The 24,279-nt window shown below is 41.8% G+C and overlaps 1 protein-coding gene across 5 annotated transcripts in view; it reads right to left on the reverse strand.

Moving 5' to 3' along the window:
* Positions 1-6,450: 6,450 nt before the first annotated feature.
* The window catches only part of LOC122544520 (high affinity immunoglobulin gamma Fc receptor I-like), a 223,148-nt gene continuing 205,319 nt past the window's right edge, over positions 6,451-24,279 (reverse strand). For all 5 annotated transcript variants that reach the window (XM_043683811.1, XM_043683810.1, XM_043683812.1 and 2 more), the window contains 4 exons: positions 15,456-15,599; positions 14,751-14,816; positions 10,960-10,985; positions 6,451-7,058 (listed from right to left, as the gene is read on the reverse strand). In XM_043683811.1, the coding sequence (XP_043539746.1) occupies positions 6,930-7,058; positions 10,960-10,985; positions 14,751-14,816; positions 15,456-15,599 (365 nt within the window). In that variant the 3' untranslated portion in view covers positions 6,451-6,929. The remainder of the gene's footprint in view (positions 7,059-10,959; positions 10,986-14,750; positions 14,817-15,455; positions 15,600-24,279) is intronic.

Genomic DNA, 24,279 nt, shown 5'->3' on the forward strand with positions numbered 1-24,279 from the left:
TGAGTGTATTTAAGACAGAAATGGATAATTTCTATTTTGTAAGGAGATGAGGAGGAATTTCTTCAGCCAGACATTGGGGAATCTGTGGAACTCATTACTGCAAAAAGCTGTGGAGTCTGAGTCATTGAGTGTATTTAAGACAGAAATGGATAATTTCTTATTTTGTAAGGGATTCAAGAGTTACAGGAGATTGCAGGAGAATGGGGTTGAGAAACATGTCCGTCTCGATCAAATGGCAAAACAAGTTTTATTGGCTGAATGACCTATAATTGGTACTATATCATAGTTTTATGCTCTGCTGGGTTACAGTCTGGAATCTAATGGAGGTATTTGGGGTAGTTTATATACAGAGTAACTGTATCAAAGAGTGCAATACAGATGAGAAAATGATTGAGGGGCTCGGGTGATTTACGTATAGATGCTGGGGAGAGAACTACAGACTGCAATCTAATTGAAAGGTTCAGCATAGTTTATGTAGAGATATCCAGGAATAAGATACAAAGCGGAATCTAATCACGGATTTGATGTGATTTTTACGTGGAATAGCAGATATCTGGGACTGAGATGCAGATTGGAATCTTAAGTGGGGTTCCAGATGTTTTACTATGGAATAACATATCCCCAAGGGTGAATTGTAGACTGGCATTCGGCGTGGTTGATGTTTAGAATAACAGAAGCAGGAAATTGAATTACAAATTGGAATCTAATTGAGAGGTTGAAGTTGGTATACGTTTCGAAAAATCGATACTGACGAGTGAGTTACATACTAAAATCTTTTCGAGAAATTCGGTGTTCACATATGATTGAATTTCAGGTTCAAATCCAATCGAAGTTTTCAGGGTGGTTTATACATGGAATAACATACACTTAGGTGTGAGTTGTCATCTGGAATCTTATCAAGTCGATAGAGGTGGTCTATATATAGAATATGAGATATTCAGTAGTGACTCAAATCAAGGGGATCGGAAGGTTTGCATTTAGAATAACAGATAACTGGGAGTGGCTTACAGACTGGAATCTCATTGGCAGGGTGGGATGCAGGTGATTTATATACAGTAAAACCAGATAGGAGAGGGGCAAAAACATGGGACAATGTAGCCACCATGACCAAATCCAAAAATGATGAATGAGAAAGTTTCCAAGTGCTCTGAAAGAAGGGAAAGAAACAAGCAGACACTCACATAGTCAGGGACGGACAGAAGAATATTTAGATTTCCAAATGGCATCAGATCAAGATTGACTCAGCACAGATAGATCAGAAAGAAAATGAGAAGACATCATAAGGTGACTGCAAAACACAGAATAAATAACAGGAAACTAATCTGTTTGTTCAACCTGTGCTGGAAAAGCACAGCTGCTCAGGCAGCATCCAAGGAGCAGGAGAATCGACGTTTTGGGCAGAAGCCCTCCATGAGGAATGAGGTTAAAGCATCAGATTATTGTAAGTCTGCACTGCAAAATTAAAATTGGCCTGGGATCAATTCCTTTTGCAGTTCCAAAACTGGTATGACCCTTTAGAAATCATTACCCACGTTATGTTAGTGATTTTCCACTTGTGTACATTGAGCTACATCCCCATTTGTTTTCCCCATTCACTGAAAAATGAATATCGTTTTATAATTTCAGTACCTAGTGGTTACGATGCTGCCTATCTGGAACATTCTCATTTATCTTGAGTACAGTGGAAATACAATGAAACCAACTAACGTGAAGTTCCATCCAATAACTTTGTTGATTTTATTCTCAAACAACAAACATTTTGAAATCACAGTGGGTCAGTGTGATATTTAGTAAACTCTTGATTTTGGAATAAGCCTAGCCACACAGAATTCCAATGCTGCGACAGATCCTGAACAAGGTGGTACACCTAGAAAGTAGAGGAGGTGATGGACTCTCAGGGGAAATGTAGCATGAACAGCCAAGTTTCGTGTACTGAGACTGGCTCTAATGTAGCAAGGAGTCAGTAACGTTCCAAGCGATCGATTATGATAGGGAACTCATTAGGCAGAGGCCAACACAGATGTTTCTGTGGCTGACAGTGAGAAATCAGAATATAGTGTTGACTCTGAGCCAGGATTAAGGGGAGAGGGACTAGAAGGAAGTCGTTGTACACATTGGAACTAACTATATAAGGGAAAAGGATGAGACTGAAGGACGAATATAGGAAATTAGGCAGGAATTTAAAAAGAATGTCCTCGAGCTTAGTACGAGCTAGTGAATGTAGGAATAGGAGAATAGAGCAGATAAGCGTGTGGCTGAGGAGCTGGTGCAGGGGAGAAGGGTTCACATTGTTGGGTCATTGGAATCTCTTCTGGGGTGGTGGGGGGGCGGGAGCGGGGGGGGGGGGGGGGGGGGGGGGGGGGTGTCGGTGGGGGAGATGGGGATGAAGGTGCTGGGGGCCGTATGGCGGTGGGACCCAGGAAGATAGTGAGAAAAGGAATCAATCTAAGACTGGTACAGTTGGGAAAAGGAGCCTTTCAAACAGTCAGGGCAGGCAGAGATTGAGGTAAGACTGATAAATTAAACTGCATTTGTTTCAATGCAAGAGGCCTAACAGGTAAGGCAGATGAACTCCAGGCATTTTAGAAACATAGGACTTGTATATCATAGCAATTACAAAGATATGGTTCAGAGATGCACAGGACTGGCAGCTTAATATTGCAGGATACAAATTGTATCAGAGGGATAGAAAGGGGGGCAAGAGAGAAAGCGGGGTGGCGTTTTTGAGAAGGAATAAGACTAATGCTGTACTGAGGGAGCACATTCCTACTAAGACATCCAGGGAAATTATTTGCGTGGAAATGAGCAATAAGAAAGAGATGATTACCTAATTGGGATTGTACTATCGACCCCCTTCTCCCCCCCCCTCCCTCCCCCCCCCCCAACCACCACTAAACACTATCGACCCCCCCCAACTAGTCATCAGTAGGAAATTGAGAAACAAAGTTGTAAGGAGATCACACTTATCTGTAAAAATAATAAGGTGGTTATGGTAAGGGATTTTAACTTTCCAAACATAGACTGGGACTCCCATCATGCTAAGGGTTTAGATGGAGAGGAATTTGCTAATTGTGTGCAAGTAAACTTTCTGATTCGGTAGGTGGGTGTACCTACGAGAGAAGGTGCAAGATTTGACCTACTCTTGGGAAATAAGGCAGGGCAAGTGACAGAAATGTCAGTGGGGGAGAACTTAAGGCCCAGCAACCGGGGATGGCTCAGTGGTTAGCACTGCTGCCTCACAGCATCAAATACCCAAGTTTGATTCCAGCCTCGGATGACTGTGTGGAGTTTGCACATTCTCCCTGTTTCTGCATTGGTTTCCTCTAGGTGCTCTGGTTTCCTCCCACATCCAAAGATGTGCAGATTAGGTGAATTGGCCATGCTAAATTGCCTGTAGTGTTCAGGGATGTGTAAGTTAGGTGCATTAGTCAGGGAAATGTAGAGTAATAGGATAGGGGAATGAGTCTGGTTGGATACTCTTTGGTGAGTCAATGTGGACCTGTGGGGCCGAAGGGCCTGTTTCCACATTGTAGGCATTCTACATTTAATTCTATTTGTTTTCAAATAGTGATGGAAAAGGATAGACCAGATCTAAAAACTAAAGTTCTAAATTGGAGGAAGGTGAATTTTGACAGTATTAGGCAAGAAGTTTAAAAAGTTGGTTGGGAGCGGATATTTGCAGGAAAATGTGAAGCCTTCAAAATGAGATGAGAGTCCAGACACAGTGTGTTCCTGTTAGGGTGAAGGCAAGACTGGTAGTTGTAAGGAATGCTGGATGACCGGAGAAATTGAAGTTTTCGTCAAGGAAAATAAAGGAGCATGTGTCAGGCATGGACAGCAGAGATCAATCCTGAGAAGTATCTTAAGGCAGTATACTACTTAAGAGGGAAATCAGGAGGGCAAAAATGGGACATGAGATAGTTTTGGCAAATACAGTTAAGGAGAATCCAAAGGGATTTCATAAATACATTGAGAACAAAATTTTAATAAGGCAGAGAATATGGCACCACAAAGATTAACAAGGCAGTATGTGTGGAACCGCAGGAGATGGGGGAGATAATAAATGAGCATTTATCGGTGTTTACTGTGGAAGAGGACATGGAAGATGTAGAATGTGTGGAAATTGATGGGAACACCTTGGAAATAGTTCATATTACATATGAAAAGGTGTTAGATGTCCTAAAATGCGTGAAGGTGGATAAATCTCCAGATTTGATCAGGTGTACCCTAGAACTCTATTTGCATCATCGATAGTCACCAGTGAGGTTCTGGAAGACTGGAGGTTGGCTAACATGATGCCATTGTTTGAGAAAGGTGTTAAGGAAAAGCCAAGGAAGTAAAGAGCATTGAGCCTGACATTAGTGGTGGACAAGTAGTTGGAGGGAATCCTGATGGACAGGATTTATATGTATTTGCAAAGAGAAGGACTGATCAGGGATAGTCAACATAGCTTTGTGTGTGGGAAGTCATGTCTCACTAACCTGATTGAGTTAAAAATCACACAACACCAGGTTATAGTCCAAAAGGTTTATGTGGAAGCACTAGCTTTCGCAGCGCCGTTCCTTTATCAGGTGGTTGTGGAGGTGAAGACCATGCTCACAGAATTTATAGCCAAAGGAGTCCAATGTCAGGGAGGTGTGATACAGTAAACAATTTTAGAATAAAACTTTCATCTTTCATAATGGAATATGCTGTTTCTGTTTTTGATTTGTAAATTCCAGAAATTCTTTTAAATTACATTCTCAAGATAGCTCATCTTTTTAAACAAAGGTGTGAAGTCTGTCTGTGTCCCAATGCTGTGTCAGACTGACAAATACAGTCTATAGTTATGCAGTGTTTTGCATGGCTTCATACAGTTTTTGAGCAAACTAAAATATAATTCTGTAAGCTATCTTAGACTGACAAACCCTCGGTATAGTTTTGCAGAGTTTTCATGGTTTCTTGCAGTTTCTGAACAAAATAAATGTAATTTTTCAAAAAACATTCTCCTGGTTTTGGGTGATTTGTAACTTTGCGCACCCCGTACAACACTGGTACCTCCAAGTCATAATTTGATCAAGTTTTTTGGAAGAAGTAACAAAGAAGATTTATGAGGGAAGAGTGATGGACTTGATCTCTGTGGACCTCAGTAAGGTGTTCGACAAGTTTCCTCGTGGTGGACTAGTTATCAAGGATAGATCACACTGAATACAGGGAGGCATGAGCAGGGAGAACTAGCCATTTGAATACAGAACTGGCTTGAAGATGGATGATAGAGGGTCATGGTGGAGAGTTGCTTTTCAGAGTGGAGGCCTGCGACCAATGGTGTGCCACAAGGATTGGTGCTGGGTTCTCTGCTTTTCATTGTTTATGTAAATGATTTGGATATGAACATAGGATGTATGGTTCGTAAATTTTCAGATCATACCAAAACTGGAGGTGTAGTGGATAGCGAAAAAGGTTATCTCAGAGTAAAAGGGCAATGTGATCAGATGGGTGAATGGGCCGAGGAGTAGCAGATTGAGTTTAATTTAGATAAATAAGAGGTCCTGCATTTTGGAAAGGCAATTCAGGACTGGATTTATACGCTTGATGGTAAGGTCCGAGGAGTGTTGCTGAACAAGGAGACCTTGGAGTGCAGGTTCGTGTTTCCTTAAGTGTTGGTGCAGGTAGATAGAATAGTGAATAAGGGGTTTGGTATGCTTTTACTTTTGGCCAAAGCATTGACTGTAGGAGAAAGTGAGAACTGCAGATGCTGGAGATCAGAGTCTAAAAGTGGGGCACTGGAAAAGGACAGCAAGTCAGACAGCATTTGATGAGCAGGAGAGTTGATGTGGCAGGCATAAGCCCTTCATCAGGAATGTCATTCCTGATGAAGGGTTTATGCTTGAAATATCGACTCTCCTGCTTCTCTGTTGCTACCTAACCTGCTGTGCTTTTCCAGCGCCACACATTGAGTATAGGAGTTCAGAGATCATGTTGAGGACATTGGTTCTTCCACTTTTGGAATATTGATTGCAATTCTGGTGTCCTCGCTAGGGAAGGATGATGTGTAGCTTGAAAGATTTCAGAAATGATTGACGAAGATGTTGCCATGGTTGAAGGTTTTGAGCTATAGGGAGAGGCTGAAGAAGCTGGGGTTGTTTTCAGTGGAGCGTCGGAAGAGCAGGGGTGACCTTAGAGACTTTTTTTAAATCATGAGGGGCATGGAAACTGTAAGTAAACACAGTCTTCTCCCTGGGGTAGGGGAGTCCAGAACTAGAAGGCAGGTTTACAGTGAGAGGAGAAAGATTTAAAAGGGTCCTAAGGGGCAATTTTTCCACATAGACGACGGTGCATTTCTGGAATAAGTTGCCAGAGGAAGTGGTGGAGGCTGGTATAATTACAACATTTAAAAGACATTTAAATGGATATATGATAGGAAGGATTTAGAGGGATATGGGCTGAATGTTAGCAAATTAGATTAGATTAATTTAGGATAACTTGTCAATATGGACAAGTTGGATAGAAGGATCTGTTTCTGTGCTGCACCATCTCTATGATTATGACCTAGAAGCCAGTCACTGAGCTATTTCAGTTTTTGTACATTTGTGCCTCTCAGATATCAAGCTTGCAAAAGCAGACATTGCTGAAATGTTACATTGTCTCAAGCCTCTTCTGTAAACAACTTCTGGAATTTATCGTCTGTCTCCCTCCCCTCCCTTTGGGACAAGAATTCACAATTTTTACAATGCAGGAATGTATGAATGAAAAATGCTTTTGTTATATTTACACCTGTCCTCTCTCTCTCTCTCACTCGTGCTCAAGAGTGAGAGAGAAATCAGACACCATTTCTCTGACATGGAGTGCTGTGTTAATTTGGTCCATTCTTTTCTTCAGTTGATGATGGCAAATGAAATCATGCCCACCACCTGAAGGAACTTTTAATCTTCACCAGCAGAGTTCTGTGACTAGCTCCTCCGAATGTTCTGGTAGATAGACGAACCATTATCTTCCTGCCTTCCGGCACGTACATCTTGATCCCTTGTCCTTTCAAGGTGCATTAACGACGCGTAAGTCACGTGACTGTCAGCTTCCCTCTGCAAGGGAACAGACAATGTTTTAATCCAAAGCTCGTTGCATTTTCTGACCATTTTTGTAATTGCACTTCATCAAAGGGGCTAAAGGACCGAGCAAGTGGGAGCAGGCATAGGTCACCCGGCCCCTCCAGCCTGCTCCAGTAGTAGCCCCCAACTCAGTCTCCCTTTTCCTACTTTCTCTCTTTAGCCCCTAAGTACTCTATTCCAATCTTCCTTGAACAATATTCAATGTTCTCATCATGACCGCTTTCTGTGTTGGAGAATTTCACAGGCTCCCCACTTCTTGAGTGAAGACATTTCTGCCCATCACAGCCCTACATATCCTGTCTCATTTTGACTATGACCCATTTGTTTTGAACTCCTCTCCCTTACCTCTGTTAGTGGGAAATTCCTTCCTGCTTTGACCCTGTTAGAATTTATTGGTTTCCTCTCACCCCAATTCTTCTAAACTTGAGTAAATATACTCCTAACTAATTCAGTCTCTCCTCATCTGACAGTCCTGCCATCTCAGGAATCAGTCTGAGGCAGCGAAGAAGGCAGTCAGATTTTTAGTTTAAAAAATAGAGCAGGAATGAACCAATCAGCCCAAAAATTATGTTTCCACTTTGAGACCCAACCACCCCGCTGTGGGCTGGAGTCACATAGAGTCATATTCATACAGCACTGAAACAGACCCTTCAGTCCAAACAGTCCATGCCAAACATAATCCCAAACTAAACTGTTCCAACTGCCTGTGGTTGGCCTATGATCTTGCGTGATCTTATCTAAACATATTTTAAACATTGTAATTGTGTCCGTATCCACCACTTATTCTGAAAGTTCATTCCACACACTAACCACTTCGTAAGAAAAATTGCCAGTTATGCCTTTATAAAATCTCTCTCGTCTCACCTTAAATCTTCCATCCTCGACAGCATCCAGGTAAATCTCTTCCAAACTCTCTCCAACTTAATAATATCCTTCGTATAACAAGGAGTCAGAACTGGACACAGTACTCTAGAACAGGCCTCACCACTGGTTCAACCTCAATAGGATATCCCAACTCCTAGAATCAAAAGTTTGAGCACTAAAGGCAAGTGCGTGAAATGCCTTCTTAATCACCCTATCTATCTGTGATGCAAACTTCAGAGAATTATGTACCTGAACCCTTAGGTTTCTCTGTTCTGCAAGACCACTGATGGCTCTACTTCTAATTGTATAGTTCCTGTCTTTGTTTGTTTTACCAAAGTGCATTACTTCAGATTTATCCAAATTAGACACCATCTGCCACTTTCAGCCCATTGACCCAATTGATCATGATTTCTTTGTAATCTTCGATAACCTTCTTCATTATCCACTATACTACCAATCCTGATGTTCTCTGCAAACTTACTGAACATGCTTTCCGTTTTCTCATCTAAATCATTTATATATAAATGACAAAAGTGGATCCAGTCTTCCAAGACACTGAAGCTTTCCATGAAACTACTTAAAATTCAGGATCATGGACCTTAAACGATCGGAGGACTTTACTATCAATCTTTAAAAGTGGCAACTTGTCTGCCCAGCTGCATCACAATGTGGGTCTGAACATCTTAATGATGAGTCAGAGCAGCAATGGAGAAAGAAAAGGAAGCATATCCTGCACCAGATCCCACTACCTGTACAGAGAATCTGCCAGTTCAGTTGCATAAAGAGCAACAGCAAAGACGTATTATCCTGAGCAGATGACATCCTTGCATTGAGGGACAGCTGACGACACTTTGGTGATGATTGGGCACAGTTGCTACAAATGTCCTGATCTCAGCTGTCTACAAAACACTTGGCGACAGGGATTGTTCTGCAAAAAGTGTTAGTTGCATAAAGCTTGCAGTAGCTGCAAAGATCAAATAGCCACTGTCCGCTCTTGTTTATATTTCTCAAGCCATGATCTCTGAGCCCTTATGGTTACTCCTTGCAGTGTGTCCACTCTTGCATTGCAGCTATTCAGTAGGTTTACACATTATGATAGGTGTTCTGTTAACAGGTCTTTTGTCTCTAGTGGAATGCAAAGCATTACAGGATAAATAACTCAGGAAAGCCAGACTAGGTACAGGTTTCCTTCCGTCAAGCTCATGTTTCTTTAAAAATGGGCTAACATTTATCACCCAACCATAATTGCCAATAGGACAGTAAAGAGTCAGTCACATTGTTGTGTGGTCTGGAGTTATTTGTAGGCCAGACTGGGTAAAGATGACAGATTTTCTTCCTGAAAGGACATTATACCCAGATGGGGCTCTCTCCTGTCAATGGTCCTCATTAGACTCTAAATCCAAGACTTTTATTGAACTCAAATTCACCCCGTCGCCATGGCAGGATTTGCACCTCCGTCACTGGAACATCACCTGGGAATCCGGATTAATAGTCTAACATTAATACCATTCATCCATGACTTCCATTTGCTAGATCAGAGAGCTAGTTGGGTGTTCATAACATGGTTCATTTGATTAGTTAATCATTAAAAATGGATCTAATGTATCACACAGAACCACATCTATTAAATTGATGTCAGTATTTAATATTTAAATGGTGAAAGTCTGCGTAAAGTTGTGGACCTAAATGTTTGGGAGTCCTGGTCCGTGAATCCCAAAACTGAAGCTAGTGTCCAAGTCAAGCAGGCCATAATAGCCTTTATTTCAAAGGGAATGGAATTTAAAGTCAGGAGATTTTGTTTAAACTATACAAGACACTAGATAGACCACATCTGTGATACAGTGATCAGTTTTGGGCCTCCGTATCTAAGGAGAGATAGACTAGGCATTGGAGGCAGTCCAGAGAAGCTGATCTTGGGTATTGAGAGATTGTGTGTTGAGGAAGAGGTGAGTAGGTCAAACCTAAGCACATTTGGTGTTGGGAAGAAATATAGGCGACCCTATTGAAGATTCTCAAATGGCTTGACTTGAGGGGAGATGCAGAGAGAGGTTGTTTCTCCCTGTGTTGAAAAGTCTGGGACCAGAGGGGCATCATTTCAGAATGTGACAGGGGGAAGGGGGTTTGTTGCCCCTTGAAGATGGAGATGAGGAGGAATTTCTTCTTTTCCAGGAGAGAGTGTCTGTGGACTTCTTTACTGCAGAAGGCTGTCGAGGCTCAGTCGTGAAAGTATATTCAAGGCTGCGATTTTTAATCAGGAAGAGGAATTGAGAGTTATGGATAGAAAGTGAAGTTGAGGATTATCAAATCAGCTGCATTCAGCGGAGCAGACATTGTGGGTTGAATGGCCTACTACCGCTCCTAAATATGATTATTTTAATGGACTTGGGGAGGGATAATACACCTAAGATGTAGACACTAAGTTGCAGGATCCTATAAGCACTGAAAGTCCCAGGATGCTAGTCCACAGATCCCTGAAGGTGGCAGGACAGGTTAAGAAGGCATTCAGGACACTTGCCTGTATCAGTTGAGCCATAGATTTTAAGAGCAGGTAGGTGATATCTGAGCCGGACAGGACTTTGATGGGGCTACAGCTAGACTACTATGGGGAGGATGTGATTGTAGTGGAGGGGGTGCAGAGCAGATTCACGGCAATGTTGCCTGGGTGTCACATTTCAGTGATGAAGAGAGGTTAGATATGCTCGGATTGTTCTCTCTGGAGCAGAGAAGGTTGAGGGGTGACCTGATAGAGGTGCATTAGACTGAGAGAGACACATTGCTTTACCCTTTGGAAACGTGCCTTACAGCTATCAGTAAGCGGGGGTCACTGATTTAAAGGTAAAAAGGGATTTGCCTCGTTATATCAAAGAAGTGTTTAGATGTATAACTGCATTGTCGTAGCCTCCAGGGGATAAGGGTGAAAGAGCTGGAAAATGGGACTGTTGCTTTCATATCTTTGCTGATAAGAGCCCCTTCTTGTCCTGTAAAGGTCTATGAAATAACAAGAACTTACTGATTCTCTTCTTGCTCTGATGTGATCTGGAAGAAACAACCAGAAAAAGATTTTAGTGCGTAATATGGCTAGGGATTGCATTTACCGTCTCCCTTGAGATTGTGTGTCAGTTAAGAAAACAGGGTGCAGGAGGAGAGGCGGCTGGCGGCACGGTGGCACAGTGGTTAGCACTGCTGCCTCACAGCGGCAGAGACCCGGGTTCAATTCCCGCCTCAGGCGACTGACTGTGTGGAGTTTGCACGTTCTCCCCGTGTCTGCGTGGGTTTCCTCCGGGTGCTCCGGTTTCCTCCCACAGTCCAAAGATGTGCTGGTCAGGTGAATTGGCCATGCTAAATTGCCCGTAGTGTTAGGTAAGGGGTAAATGTAGGGATATGGGTGGGTTACGCTTCGGCGGGTCGGTGTGGACTTGTTGGGCCGAAGGGCCTGTTTCCACACTGTAAAGTAATCTAATCTAATCTAATCTAATCTAATCTAATGACTGAAGGTGGCAGGACAGGGGGAGAGCGTGATTACTAAAGGACACAGCATCCAAGAGCAGGAGGTGATGTTGAATTTGTACAAGGCGCTTGCTGGACATCAGCGAGGATACAGCATGCAGTTGTGTTTGCCACATTATAGAAAAGATATGAATGCGTCTCAGTGAATGAGAGAGCGCCAAAGCAGTTTTGATTTGATTTATTGTTGTCACATGCACACAAACAGTGAAAAGTTTTGTTTTGCATTCTCTACAGGCAGATCATCGCATACAAAGTGCATCAGGGCAGCAGAACAGACTGCAGAATACAGTGTTAAAGCGTTAAAGAAGGTGCAGAGAGGGAGATCAACATTAATATTTCAGAGGTCTGTTCAAAAGTATGGTGACAGCGGGGAAGAAGGTATTCTTTTTCTGTTGGTATCTATATTCAAACATTTGTATCTTCTTCAGAGGTAATAGAGTATAACCAGGTTGGGAGGGCTCTATGATTATGTTGGCTGCTTTCCCAAGGCAGCAGGAAATGTAGGTGGAGTCAGTGGATGGAAATCTGGCTTGTGTGATAGACTTACAAGAAACCAGGTTCCAGGAAGGAGAAACTCCAACAATGAGGATACTGAAAGAAGTCAGTGACTATACTCCCTTGGAGAGGAGAAGCAGAGGGAGGGGTAGATCTTCAAAATCATGAACAGGGGCTGGACAGAGTCAATAGGGAGAAGCTGTTCCTGCTTGCACAGAAACAAAAATGAGAGTGGGGCAGGGCGGGGGGCTCGTAGACTTAAAGTGACATGGAAACAAAGCAAGTTGGCAAAGAAATGTGAGGAATAAACCTTTTCACCCAGTGAGTAGTTAGGGCGTAGAATGCACTGCCTGGAAATGTGTTAGAGGTAGGTTCAATGGAGAAGGGAACTTGGACAGAAATGGGCTGCACAAGGATCTGGGAGGAAAGGCACGAGGGGATACATTTCTGTCAAGCTGTGCAGAAAGAAGTTGGTTTCAGTCAGTCCCAATATAGCCACACTATCTGACTGATACATTCGATTCTAGATATCCCTGAGGGAGTAAAGGTGTGCTTGACAAAGCCTTAGGTGTTAGGTGGAGATGTGTCAGACTATATTATCTCATGGAAAGAATACAGCACAGATTAAGAGAATGGTGAAGTTCAGCTTGGAATCCCATATCACATTGAACAACAGAGCAGACTTGATGGGCTGAATGACCTCATTCTGCTTTCATGTGCAGTAAACCACTGAGGAAAGTTAGGTGTCAACCACATCGTTGAGGATCTGGAGTCACATGCAGGGCCAGACTAGGTAGGAAAGGAGATTTCTCTCCCTGAAGGACACCAGTGAATCAGATGGGTTTTCGATCTGAGTTATGTTACAACAGTTTCACATTCACTTAATAAGATAAAGTTAAAAATGTTCTAGCCAGGTTATAGTCAACACCAGGTTATAGTCAAACAGGTTTATTTGGAAGTATAAGCTTTCCAAGCATTGCTCCTTCGTCAGGTAGCTCGAGGGGCATTAGCTACCTGATGAAGGAACAGTGCTCTGAAAGACCTTAGTTTCAAATAAACCTTTTTGGATTATAACCTGGTGTAATAAGATTTTTAACTTTGTTCACCCGCCACTTCCACATCATGTTAGTAAGCCTAGTTTGCGGGTGATGCAAAAATAGATGGGAAGTGTGAGTGTGCATAGATGGGTTTAAGTGAATGGCCAATAAAACTTTAAATAATATGTGCAAAAATGTAAGATGATGCAGGAAGAACAGAGAAGTTGAAGATTATTTAAACAGACTATGAATCTGAGGATTTGACCGTCCTCATTCGTGAATCACAAAAAGCTTGTGTTTAAATTCAGCAGGTAATACCACATCATAAGATTTTGAAGCAGATTTAAGCCCATCGGGTCTCCTCTGCCATTCAATGATGGATAATATCTTTCTCAATTCCATTGTCCTACCTTCTCCCCATAACCATTGATCCCCTTATTAATCAGAATCTGTCCATCTCTGTCTTAAAGACACTTAATGACTTGGTCTCCACAACCCTCCATGGCAGTGAGTTTCACCACCTTCTGGCTGAAGAAATTCTTCCTCATCTCAGTTCTAAAGGGTCGACCCTCACCTGAAATTGTGCCCTTGGGTTCTCATCTCTTTTACTTGTGGAAACATCTTTATCCAAGCCTCTCAGTATTCTGTAAGTTTCAAATTGATCATCCTCATCCTTCTAAACTTTATCAACAGCAGACCCAGAAACCTCAATTGCACCTCTTTTGACAAGCCATTCATCTCCAGGATAGTTCAGGTCAACCTCCTCTGAAGCTCCTATCAGGCTAGTACATGCTTCCTTAGATACAGGGCCTAAAACTGCTCATAATATTTCAAATGTGATCTGAAAAAAGCCTTATACAGCATCAGCAGTATATCCCTGCTCTTGTATTCTATCTCTCTTGAAATGAATGATAACATTGCATTTGACTTCCTAACTGCCAGCGTAAACTGCCTGTTAACCTGAATGGAGTCTTGAATTAGAAGTCCCAAGCCTAGTGCTTCAGATTTTCTTAGTCTTTCCAGAAAATCATCTATGCCTCTTCTCACCAATGTGTGAAGGCAAATGGAATGTGGCCTTTATTTTGAAGAGAATGCCATATAAAAATGGGGGTGCTTCTGCTAAAGCTGTACAGTCACTAGTCAGATCATGTCTAGGATAAGGTTTTGGGGGCCCATATCTGAGGAAAGATAATCTAGGTATTGGAGGCAATTTCGAGAAGGTATGATCCCAGCTACGGACTGACTATCTAATGAGGAACGAGGTTAAGGCCTGTATGATGAGGGAGTAGGTTGGGACTGTCCTGGTTGGAGTTTAGAAGAAGAGACAACCTTATTCAAGATGCTTCGAGGAACTTGACAGGGGTGATGCAGAGAGAGGTTGTGTCCCCTTGTATGGGTGATCAGAAGGGCATTGCCTCAGAATAAATGGGGGCACCCATTGAAGATGGAGGGGAGGAGGAATTTCTTGATGACAAGGAGAGCGAATCTGTGGAATTCTTTACAGCAGAGGTCAGTCGAGGCTGGATCATGAAATATATTCAAGGCTGAGATTCTTAACCAGAAAGGGGCATTGAGGGATATGGGGAGAAAATGGAGTTGAGGTTAATTACATCAGCCACAATCTTGTTGAATGGTGGAACAGACTCGATAAGTTGAATGGTCTAGTTCTGCTCCTGTAGTCGAATGGATCCTATTCCTCGAAGATATAATCTTGTGTTTCCTTTCTGACAGAGCAATGCAAAGTTATTTTGAAACATGTTACCTCTTTCTTCCCTGTTCACTTGAACAGCAGAGTACACAATATCACCAGAAGTGGAACCACTGACATCTGAAACAAAGAACACAATTTTTAAGGTTTGAGAAATAATATAGTACAGAATTCTGGAGATCTGAAACAAATACAGAGCACTGGAGAAACTCAGCAGGTCTGGCAACATCTGTGGAGAGACAGAGAGAGTGAAACAGTGTTAATTTTTTCAGATCCAGAGTGAATCTCCATCAGAACTAAGGAGGGAGAGGTGGAGAGGTATTGGGGTCAGTGCTTTGACTGATTAAAGCAAACATGCCAAACACCTTCTTAACCACCCTGTCTACTGGTGACGTTACAAAACTATGTAACTAAACCCTTCAATTTCTCTGTTCATCAACACTACCCAGGCCCCCATTATTAAGTGTATAGGTCTTGCCCTTATTTGTTTTCCCAAAATGCTGGACTTCACATTTATCTGCTACTGCTCAGTCCATTGACCAAATTGATCAAAATTGCTTGGTAATCTTATATAACCTTCTTCACTGCTGACTGTATCATGGGTTTTGGTGCCATCACAAATTTATGAACCATACTTCCTAAATCTTTTATATGTATATATGACAAACAACAGTGGGCCAAGCTCCGATCCGTACTTTTACCAGCAGCTATACAAGGAGATGCAGCCTTTATCTCTCACATGCCCAGTCACAAACTGACCTCTGCTGGGTTGGGAATTGGCGATGTCCTGAACTCCCTCTTTCTGACGGAGTCTGCAGACAGTGAATAGAAGCAGGAAAGTGATGAGGAGAACAGCAGCAACAGCAGAACCTCCGATGATCAAGGCAAAATCCCTAGGGGGATCTGGAACACAGAATCGTGAAATGAAAGATCATTCTGACTGTCGCAAAATCACCAAATTTAACATGCTCAGTGAGAAAGCAGGCAACTGACACTATTGAAATGGCAGAGCATGCTGGGAGGACTAGATACATAAGAGTTAGGGGCAGGAGTGGGCCATTTACTCCTCCCATTCGATACGTATGACCTCAATTGATCTCATCTTGGCCTCATCTCCACTTCCCTGCCAGCAGTCTCTTTAACCCGCCACTGATTAAAAATCTTTCTCCTCCTGAAATTTATTCATGTCCTGGCATCCTGCAAATGCTCTGCGGGGAGTGAATTCCTACTCCTCTGTTCCAAATTTGCACAAATAAAAATTATTTGGCTTTCTGTGGTAAAGAATTCCATGGGCTCCCTATTCACTGGGTGAAGACACTTTTCATCATCTCAGTCCTATCCCATCTTCTTTAGCCTGTGACCTCCTGGTTCCGGACTCTCTCCCCAGTCACCTGTAACATTCTTCTTGCATTTAGGATACAAGTTTCCCCTGCAAATGGTGGAATTCTGAAGACAGTAGAAATGTGGAAAAGTGGCCGGAACCAGAGAGTGACAGTTGATAGATATTTTTTGGGATAGAGTAAGTTTCTAGTGGAGCTTTTCAGGGGATGCCTTTAGGAACTTTGCTTCTCCTGCTACGTTAATGATCTGGATCTTGCAGCACAGGGGTCCAAATCCAAGTTTGCAACTGATACAAAACATGGGACGATCATAAATCGTGAAGAGAAGTGTGGAACTCTGAAAGGACATTGACAAATTGATGGAGTGGGTAGATTAGTGATAGGTCCAGTTCGATGATGAGGGAAGTGTGAAGTGATGCAATTTGGTGCATTGAAAGACAATATAAAACAGAGGGGTACAACTCTAAAGGGAGGTGTATGAGCAGAGGGAGCTGGGGGGGGTATATGTGCACAGATCACTGAAGTTGACAGATCAGAGGGACAGCAGTTAATAAAGCTCAGTGTCCTTAGCTTTACTAATTGGGGTGCAGAGTTCGAGAGCCATAAGTGATGTTGAACTTGCACACGACACCAGTTAGATTAGATTACCTAGTGTGGAAACAGGCCCTTCGGCCCAATGAGTCCACACTGACCCTCCAAAGAGTAACCAATCCAGACCCATTTCCTTACATTTACTTTTGAATAATGTACTTCACACTATGGACAATTTCGCATGGCCAATCCACCTGACCTTCACATCTTTGGACTGAGAGAGGAAACCGGAGTACCCAGAGGAAACCCACGCAGACACTGGGAGAATGTGCAAACTCCACACAGATAGTCACCCGAGGCTGGAATTGAACCTGGGTCCCTGTCGCTGTGAGGCAACAGTGCTAACGACTGAGTCACCTTGCTGCTCCAGCTGTAATATTCTATACCATTCTGGGCACCATAGGAAAGGATATGGTCATTTCAGAGAGGGAGAGTACAGAAGCAGTTTACAAGAACAGTTCCAGGCATGAGAAAATTCAGCCATGAGAATTGATCGAAGAATTGGGTACTGTTCACCCTGGGTGAGGAGAAGGCAGTGTGTATGTGTGTGTGTGTGTGTGTGTGAGAGAGAGATTTTCAAAATCATGCGTGGGGGTGGGAGGGGGGCAAGAGAGTTGGAACAGAGTCAATACGGAGAAGCTGTTCCCACAGGGGAAAGGAGCAAGAATGAGATGGGGGAGCGGGAGCAGTATCTGACGAAGGCGTAATGCCCCAAAAACTTGTGATTTCAAATAAACCTGTTGGATTCTAATCTGGTGTCATCTGACTTCTGACCTTGGCCGAATGAGGCAAGTGCCAGGGTGTCACTGAGACAGACCATATTACAATTAGTTCTCTCATAATGCGAGAGTTAGATTCCATCGAAACCTTGCTTAACAGTAAGCAATTTAACAGAAGCGGCGTGGCTGATGGGAAAAGTGGAGTTAGGGCACACCAGCAAAAAATATTACGCATGATCTCTTATAAATCACCCAAAAATCTAATGCAAGGTATCGCACAGCCTGAATGAAGGTTGAAACCATATTTATTAATGAAACAAAAGTAAATTTAACAACAGTACAATCAAAAATGTAAGCTGTTCTATATACAGTACTTCTCACAGAAAGCTGCTCTGTTGGCAGCTGACATTGGAACATGTGCAATACGGCACAAAGACTGGGCTTGACATCGCACATGTACAGTAGCCTTGAGGTCATCGGTGCGCCTGCAGAATGAAACAAAGACCAGCGCCTGACATTGTGCATGCGCAGAACCACACAGAGACTTTGGCGTGTACATCGGCACACGTGCAGAATGGCAAGAAGGCCAGCGCCTGACATTGTGCGTGCTAAGAACAGCATTGAGTCATGTACAGAATGGCATTAAGACTAGCGCCTGGTGTCACGCATGCACAGAGCAGCACAAAGCCAAATCACGCTCCAGAAATGCCAGAACTACTTGTACCTTATACAGAACATGGAAAGTGATTGTTTAACATTTAATTTTTAATCATTGCTCAGGCTATTGAGTGTGAAGATCTAAGACCCCTCAAGAGGGGCCTCTTGGTTCGAGATTGGTCAAAAGAGTCAACGAATACGGTCTGTTCAAAAAGCAAGGATCATTAGTTTATTGAATTAAAGTACCTTGACGTAATTCTATCCAGCAAAACAAAGGTTGAAGCTTCTGTGTTCTGTGGTGAAATTGCGCAATTACATTTGAAAGTTACACATTATTTATATATTTTTTTAAGAAATAGTACAGCCTTAATTACAAGAAAGACAAATCACATATAATAAGGTGACATGATTGAAGACAGGCTAATCCAATGATATTCTTTGGAAAAGATATTTACGTAAATTGTCATGGCATGTATCAGTTTAAGGTTAGTTCAAATGGTCAATTAATGTGTCTATATTCATTTTATGAAAACTCTATTGTTTTCTTATCTTTGAATTTCAGCTCACTTCTGCAAATCAGCAGTACAGGTTCAAATGCCATTTGATAGTATTCTTTTTAAATTGAGAAACCATTTTCTGGTAAATAAAAATCTACATACACTTGTTGCCTAAATGCAAATTTTAGATCCTCATACCCCCCTTTGGTCATTCTATGACCACACCATAAAGGCATGGATCAAATTAATCAAATTCAATGGCTGCAAAAGACTGCCATACTTCCTCTTCCTCCAAAGGGGAATCAAGGGTAGGCAATGATATTTCCTCACCATGATTTAAGTAAAGAAGAAGCATTTTCTGGGTGGAACCAATATTGTCAATAGAAGTTAATATTTTAGCAATAATACACTTAATTGTACCAATACCAACAAAAAGACTAATTAAAACAATAGCACCATACATAGCCACATTTAATTAGCCAGTTGTACCATGAGCCAAAATCCCAATCTCCCCATCCTGCACCTTTATTAAATTGGTTGACAAAAGTGCAAATATTATCAATATGTCAGGTAATGTTTTTGATAAGATCAGTGACCCCCATAATGCTTTTTCCTTTAACTATAGTGCAAAATCCACCTTCCTTCGCAAGTATGTAATCGATTTTATTGGGCAAATAGGCGCAATTCTGAAAGCATGTCCCTAATTTCTATTAAAGAAGCAGTTGTCTCATTTCACAAAATTGTGAGTCCACAAATGAGATAATTATGGTCTTGATGACTAATAATTCCTAAAGACTCTCCTAATGAAAGAACACTAAGAGCTGCATATGCCAATGAGTGTGTTTTAATTCTTGATATAGCCTTTGGATTCTTCCATTCTGTACAGAAGTCAGGAGGAACTGTATGTTTAAAAGGGGAATTATGATCTCGTTGCCAGGTAACTGGTCAGGGACCAGGAGTTGGAAATAGTGTTCCTACAGCTACGGCACAAGAATACTTGCTCTATTCAGAACAAGGTAGTTAGTTGCCTTATTATGCATGAAAAAATAATATCCAGGTTTAGCATAGGTAATAGAGGGACCTTCCCAGTAAGAAGCAGGCCTATCTTTGTGATCTCCTGGAGTATGTGGGTAATCTATCATTAAAAAAATTGGCCCTGGGTGCTGAGGGTGAAAATCATCTAATCTAATGAGGTGAGTTTTTTGATAAGAAACATGGTCAACATCCCAAAATTGTCCTACGCATCCAATAATTGTGAAAATATTAGTGCCGTTAGGGATATCGTAATGAAGGTGGTGTTGTTACTCTCTCCACATAGAGTTAGAATTCCAGTGGCAATATGGATACATTTTTCGCTAAGAGATGTGAGGTCCTTCAGAAAAGCAGTGATGACTATTACATTTAATCATAGTGCAGGGAATAATTTTAGGCACTCTTACATAAGCGCACCCCCATCCCTTACCTTTGTAGCAATTTGGATAAGATATTGTGGATTTATTGGAGGAGGTCCATAAACAAGTAGCAGATGGGGATAGGTAATAACTAAAAAGATATTACATCCTGTAAATGCTTTAGTACTATTCCCATAACCCCATGTTAGTATTTGGAAGGATAAAAGGGGTCGGGGAGTCTCTTGCTGAAGGGCATAACAAATTACTTCATCCTCTTCCAAAATGTTATTATGGGTTTCCAGGAACATCCCCCCTTTGTCTTTTTTACTTTGTGATCTATCTGAAAGGGGACAAGGCTTACCAGGAATGCCCATAGTACAAATGTAATCAAACTGGCACACAACACCTTTACAAGGTAAAGACCATTTAGACTTGTCCTGTAAATGAACTGTTAATTTTTTTTATGCTGTTGACCACTGCAAAAGTCATTCTTGGCAACATTCAGTCTTTTGGCAAGCAAGGACATCTTCATGGCAAAGTTAGTACACAGTCTCTGTTTGCTCAGAATCGCACAGGTAAACTGTCCCTTCTGGTGCACCAGTGCTGGCAATGGCAAGTCCATACAGCAGGTCAAGTTTGATCTTAATCATCTCCCCCCACCCTTGCAAGGTTAGAGACCGCAAAGTGTCCATTGTAATAAAGTATAAGCCATTTCCTCCTTGTATATAAGTATATACAATATACATATATTCAAGTAAAAGAGACAGCAGCAAAGAAGCAACACAAACTAATCTCGTAGAGGTCACCCATATTCTGATTTGAGTATTGCAGGTGTACCTTATTTGAGGCCATAATTTGTGCGCTTCAGCAGGCTAGAAGCCCTAAGAGCAATTTTAAAATAAATAATTCTCAAATTAATCAAACTCAAATAGCCCACTGGATTAAATATATTGCCCATGCTGGCAAAAAGCTCATTCATTTTAAACTCTGCATTAGAAATTCCCTTCCTACCCATTACTTTCTTATTTTATATGGAAAAGCCCAGACATGGGTGAATTAAGCAAACCTATTCTTATATTTCCAGCATTGCTAGGATGTAATACTCTTTGAAGTTTTCCTACTAAAATATTATCTAAAATTTAGATTAGTTCTGCAATATATTGTATTCTCTTTTTTTTAAAAGAAATCATTAACCTTGTGCCCAATTAAATGGTCTGATCTACAGCTTTAGTTAACAGTAATTAGAATTAAATGTAGAAACCTGATGGTGATTTTGAGCAGAAAAGTTGGTAATGAATGGAGGACAATGTTATGGTAACATGACACAAGGCTTTCAAACGACACTGAAATTTATCTAATATTGAGCTAACCCTAGAATTTAGATATTGGTATAATCTTAAATTTATAAACCATCACTGTTCAGTTTAAGTATCTAAGGGTGAAGATAATCGCTCAGCCAGACACTCCTTAGATCTAACAGCCCTATCCAAAAATAAATCCTATCAACCAGTGTGTATTCTTATAAGCTCCATACACAAAGCAAAGAAATTTAGACTTAGCATCCATGTATGAAATCAAATCCCTTGACATTTTAGTCAGTAGTATATTATAGTATAAAGTACCTGTAATTAATTCAAAAATGGAAAATTGCAAATTACTTCCAAATTTCAAAACAATTTTGAGAACAATCCAAACACTAAACCCATTTGATTACAGTCAGTAAGCAATAGAGAAACCCACCTCTACATTGAATTGGCACTGAACAGACAGTCTTATTCCCCCGTGATCTTTGCATCTTAACAGGTCTGGCATACCTATCCTTATACTGTGCCTAATCGGGTTTTGCTGGGAACCCAGTGGGATCAGACATTTGGAGCGTAAGGCTGCTTGCTTGGCAGCTGCATATACTTACCCATTACTTTAGAAACAGTATAAGCCAAACATCTTGATAATCTTCAGATTGATTGAACAAAATAGCATTACTATAACCCCTTGGGGGTTAAAAATCTTCAATGTTCCCACAAGGCTCCAAGATCGTGGATCATATTAAAAGCACAATGAAGAGTCAGTGTATATTAGTAGATTTTCCTTTTGATAGGACGAAAGCATGTCGATTTCCAACATCAGCTCCAAGGTAACATTAAGGACACATTACTCCCCATTGGCCACATTTCAACAGTTAAAGCAAGGGCCAGACATTTGTCCCTGTTTTTTTTTTATGTCGTTGCCAGTCTCAAAGGTGAAATGGTAGGGCTTGCCTGTCCCTATTTTCAGGATCCCCTCGGGAAAAGGTTGTCCAGCAGTGGTCATCAGGTAGGTACGCAAGGTAGGTTCTGCCCCCAGTGGGTATCCTGGTTCCAATCAATCCTATCAGGGCTGGCATATGGCATTTGAGATCGTGAGGACGCTGAATATAATTTGTTTTACCTGTAACTTGCATCATGGTTCAGTCTGGTTCTGGCCATTCCAATAGAAAACCACCACTCACCACATTTGCGACTAGAAATTCCTGGACTGGTTTATACTGTTGGTCTGGATCATGTCAGTGACTCCAGACAGAAAACATTGCAAAAGCATAAAGGTAATTGAGCTTCTTGATTATTGTTCAATTGTTCGTCACCTCTATCAGACAGATAGGCACATGTTTCATATTCATATTCATATTCAGGGTAGTCCTAGAATTTTACGCCATTTACATCCATATCACACTTGGACATACTGAGCAAATTTGGCCAGTTTGGTCTCGCAGTTAGAGGCATGCTTCATTAACATAACTCTGGGACCCGGTTTAGGATGGCGCAAGTCACTCATTTCCATGATATAGACTATGAAGACTGGATGCTTCATTTTCAAAAGAAGGAAAAGTTTCAACAAGTAGATGGTTTAAATTAAAGCTGGGGACAATCAGGAGATAATTGGATTCCCTACGGTTTAGAAACAGGCCCAAGTCCACATCGGTCCTACCAAGAATAACCCACCTAGATCCATTTCTTTCTGACTAATCCACCTAACACAATGGGCAATTTAGCATGGCCGATTCACCTGACCTGCACATCTTTGGACTGTGGGAAGAAACGGGAGCACCCGGAGGAAACCCACACAGACACTGGGAGAATGTGGTAGTTGAAAGTGTAGGGGTTGACAGTGTTGCACTTATACAGGACATTGATGAGGCAACTTTTGACGTACTGTGTACAGAATTGGTCGCCCTCCTGTAGCAAGGTTGCTATTAAATTGTAAAGGATGCAGAAAAGATTTGCATGGATATTACTGAGATTGGAGGGTTTAAACTATCAAGAGAGGCTGGGACCTTTTTCCCTGTAGTGTAGGAAGTTGAAGGGTGAAACCAACATCAGGGGCATAGACAGGGTGAATAGTAAAGGTGTTTATCCCCAGTGAGGGAGTCCTAAAATAGAGGGCATAAGCTTAAGCTGAGAGGGAATGATTTAAGGAGTAACTTTTTTGCTTGGACGATGATGCGTGAATGGAATGAGCTACCAGAGGAAGTGGTAGATGCAGGTAGTTACAACATTTTAAAAAAACATTTCAATAGGTACATGAATAGGACAGGTTGAGAGGCAGACAAATAGGACAAGTTTAGTTTGGAAAATCTGGCCAGCATGGCTTAGATGGGGCAAAAGCCCTGATTCCATTCTGTGTGACTCAGTAAAACATCTTCAGCTGAGTTGAAACAATGTGGTCAGGATTTGACCAATTCATTGGCTGACCACCAGGGAAATTCTGGAAGGAGGAGCACACTTTGAGATAAAATGAGTGGAGCAAAGGACTTCTCATGAGGAGCTATCAGATTATCAGAAAATCTCTCTTTAGAAACAATGCTTAATATGTTGATGAGTAATTACGTTACAGCCAACACACATTTTAAAAGTTCATACTTTAAAAATAATGCCCCCAATTTTTCAACGGTGTTACTGCAAATTCTGTTATTGACACGTGCATTATAGCAGAACGATCTGTATGTGCCCTGAAGTGATCTTCAGAGCAAACAAAGAATCACAAGGCAAGATCTGCAGTAAGGAGAAAGTGAGGTCTGCAGATGCTGGAGATCAGAGCTGGAAATGTGTTGCTGGAAAAGCGCAGCAGGTCAGGCAGCATCCAGGGAACAGGAGAATCGACGTTTCGGGCATAAGCCCTTCTTCAGGAATGAGGCTTTAAAAAAGTTTGTCCAGCAGGCTAAGATAAAAGGTAGGGAGGAGGGACTTGGGGGAGGGGCATTGGAAATGTGATAGGTGGAAAGAGGTCAAGGTGAGGGTGATAGGTCAGACTGGAGTGGGGGCGGAGAGGTCAGGAAGAAGATTGCAGGTTAGGAAGGCGGTGCTGAATTCGATGGATTTGACTGAGACAAGGTAGGGGGAGGGGAAATGAGG

Source organism: Chiloscyllium plagiosum, chromosome 50, assembly GCF_004010195.1.
Source record: "Chiloscyllium plagiosum isolate BGI_BamShark_2017 chromosome 50, ASM401019v2, whole genome shotgun sequence".
Classification (NCBI taxonomy): domain Eukaryota; kingdom Metazoa; phylum Chordata; class Chondrichthyes; order Orectolobiformes; family Hemiscylliidae; genus Chiloscyllium; species Chiloscyllium plagiosum.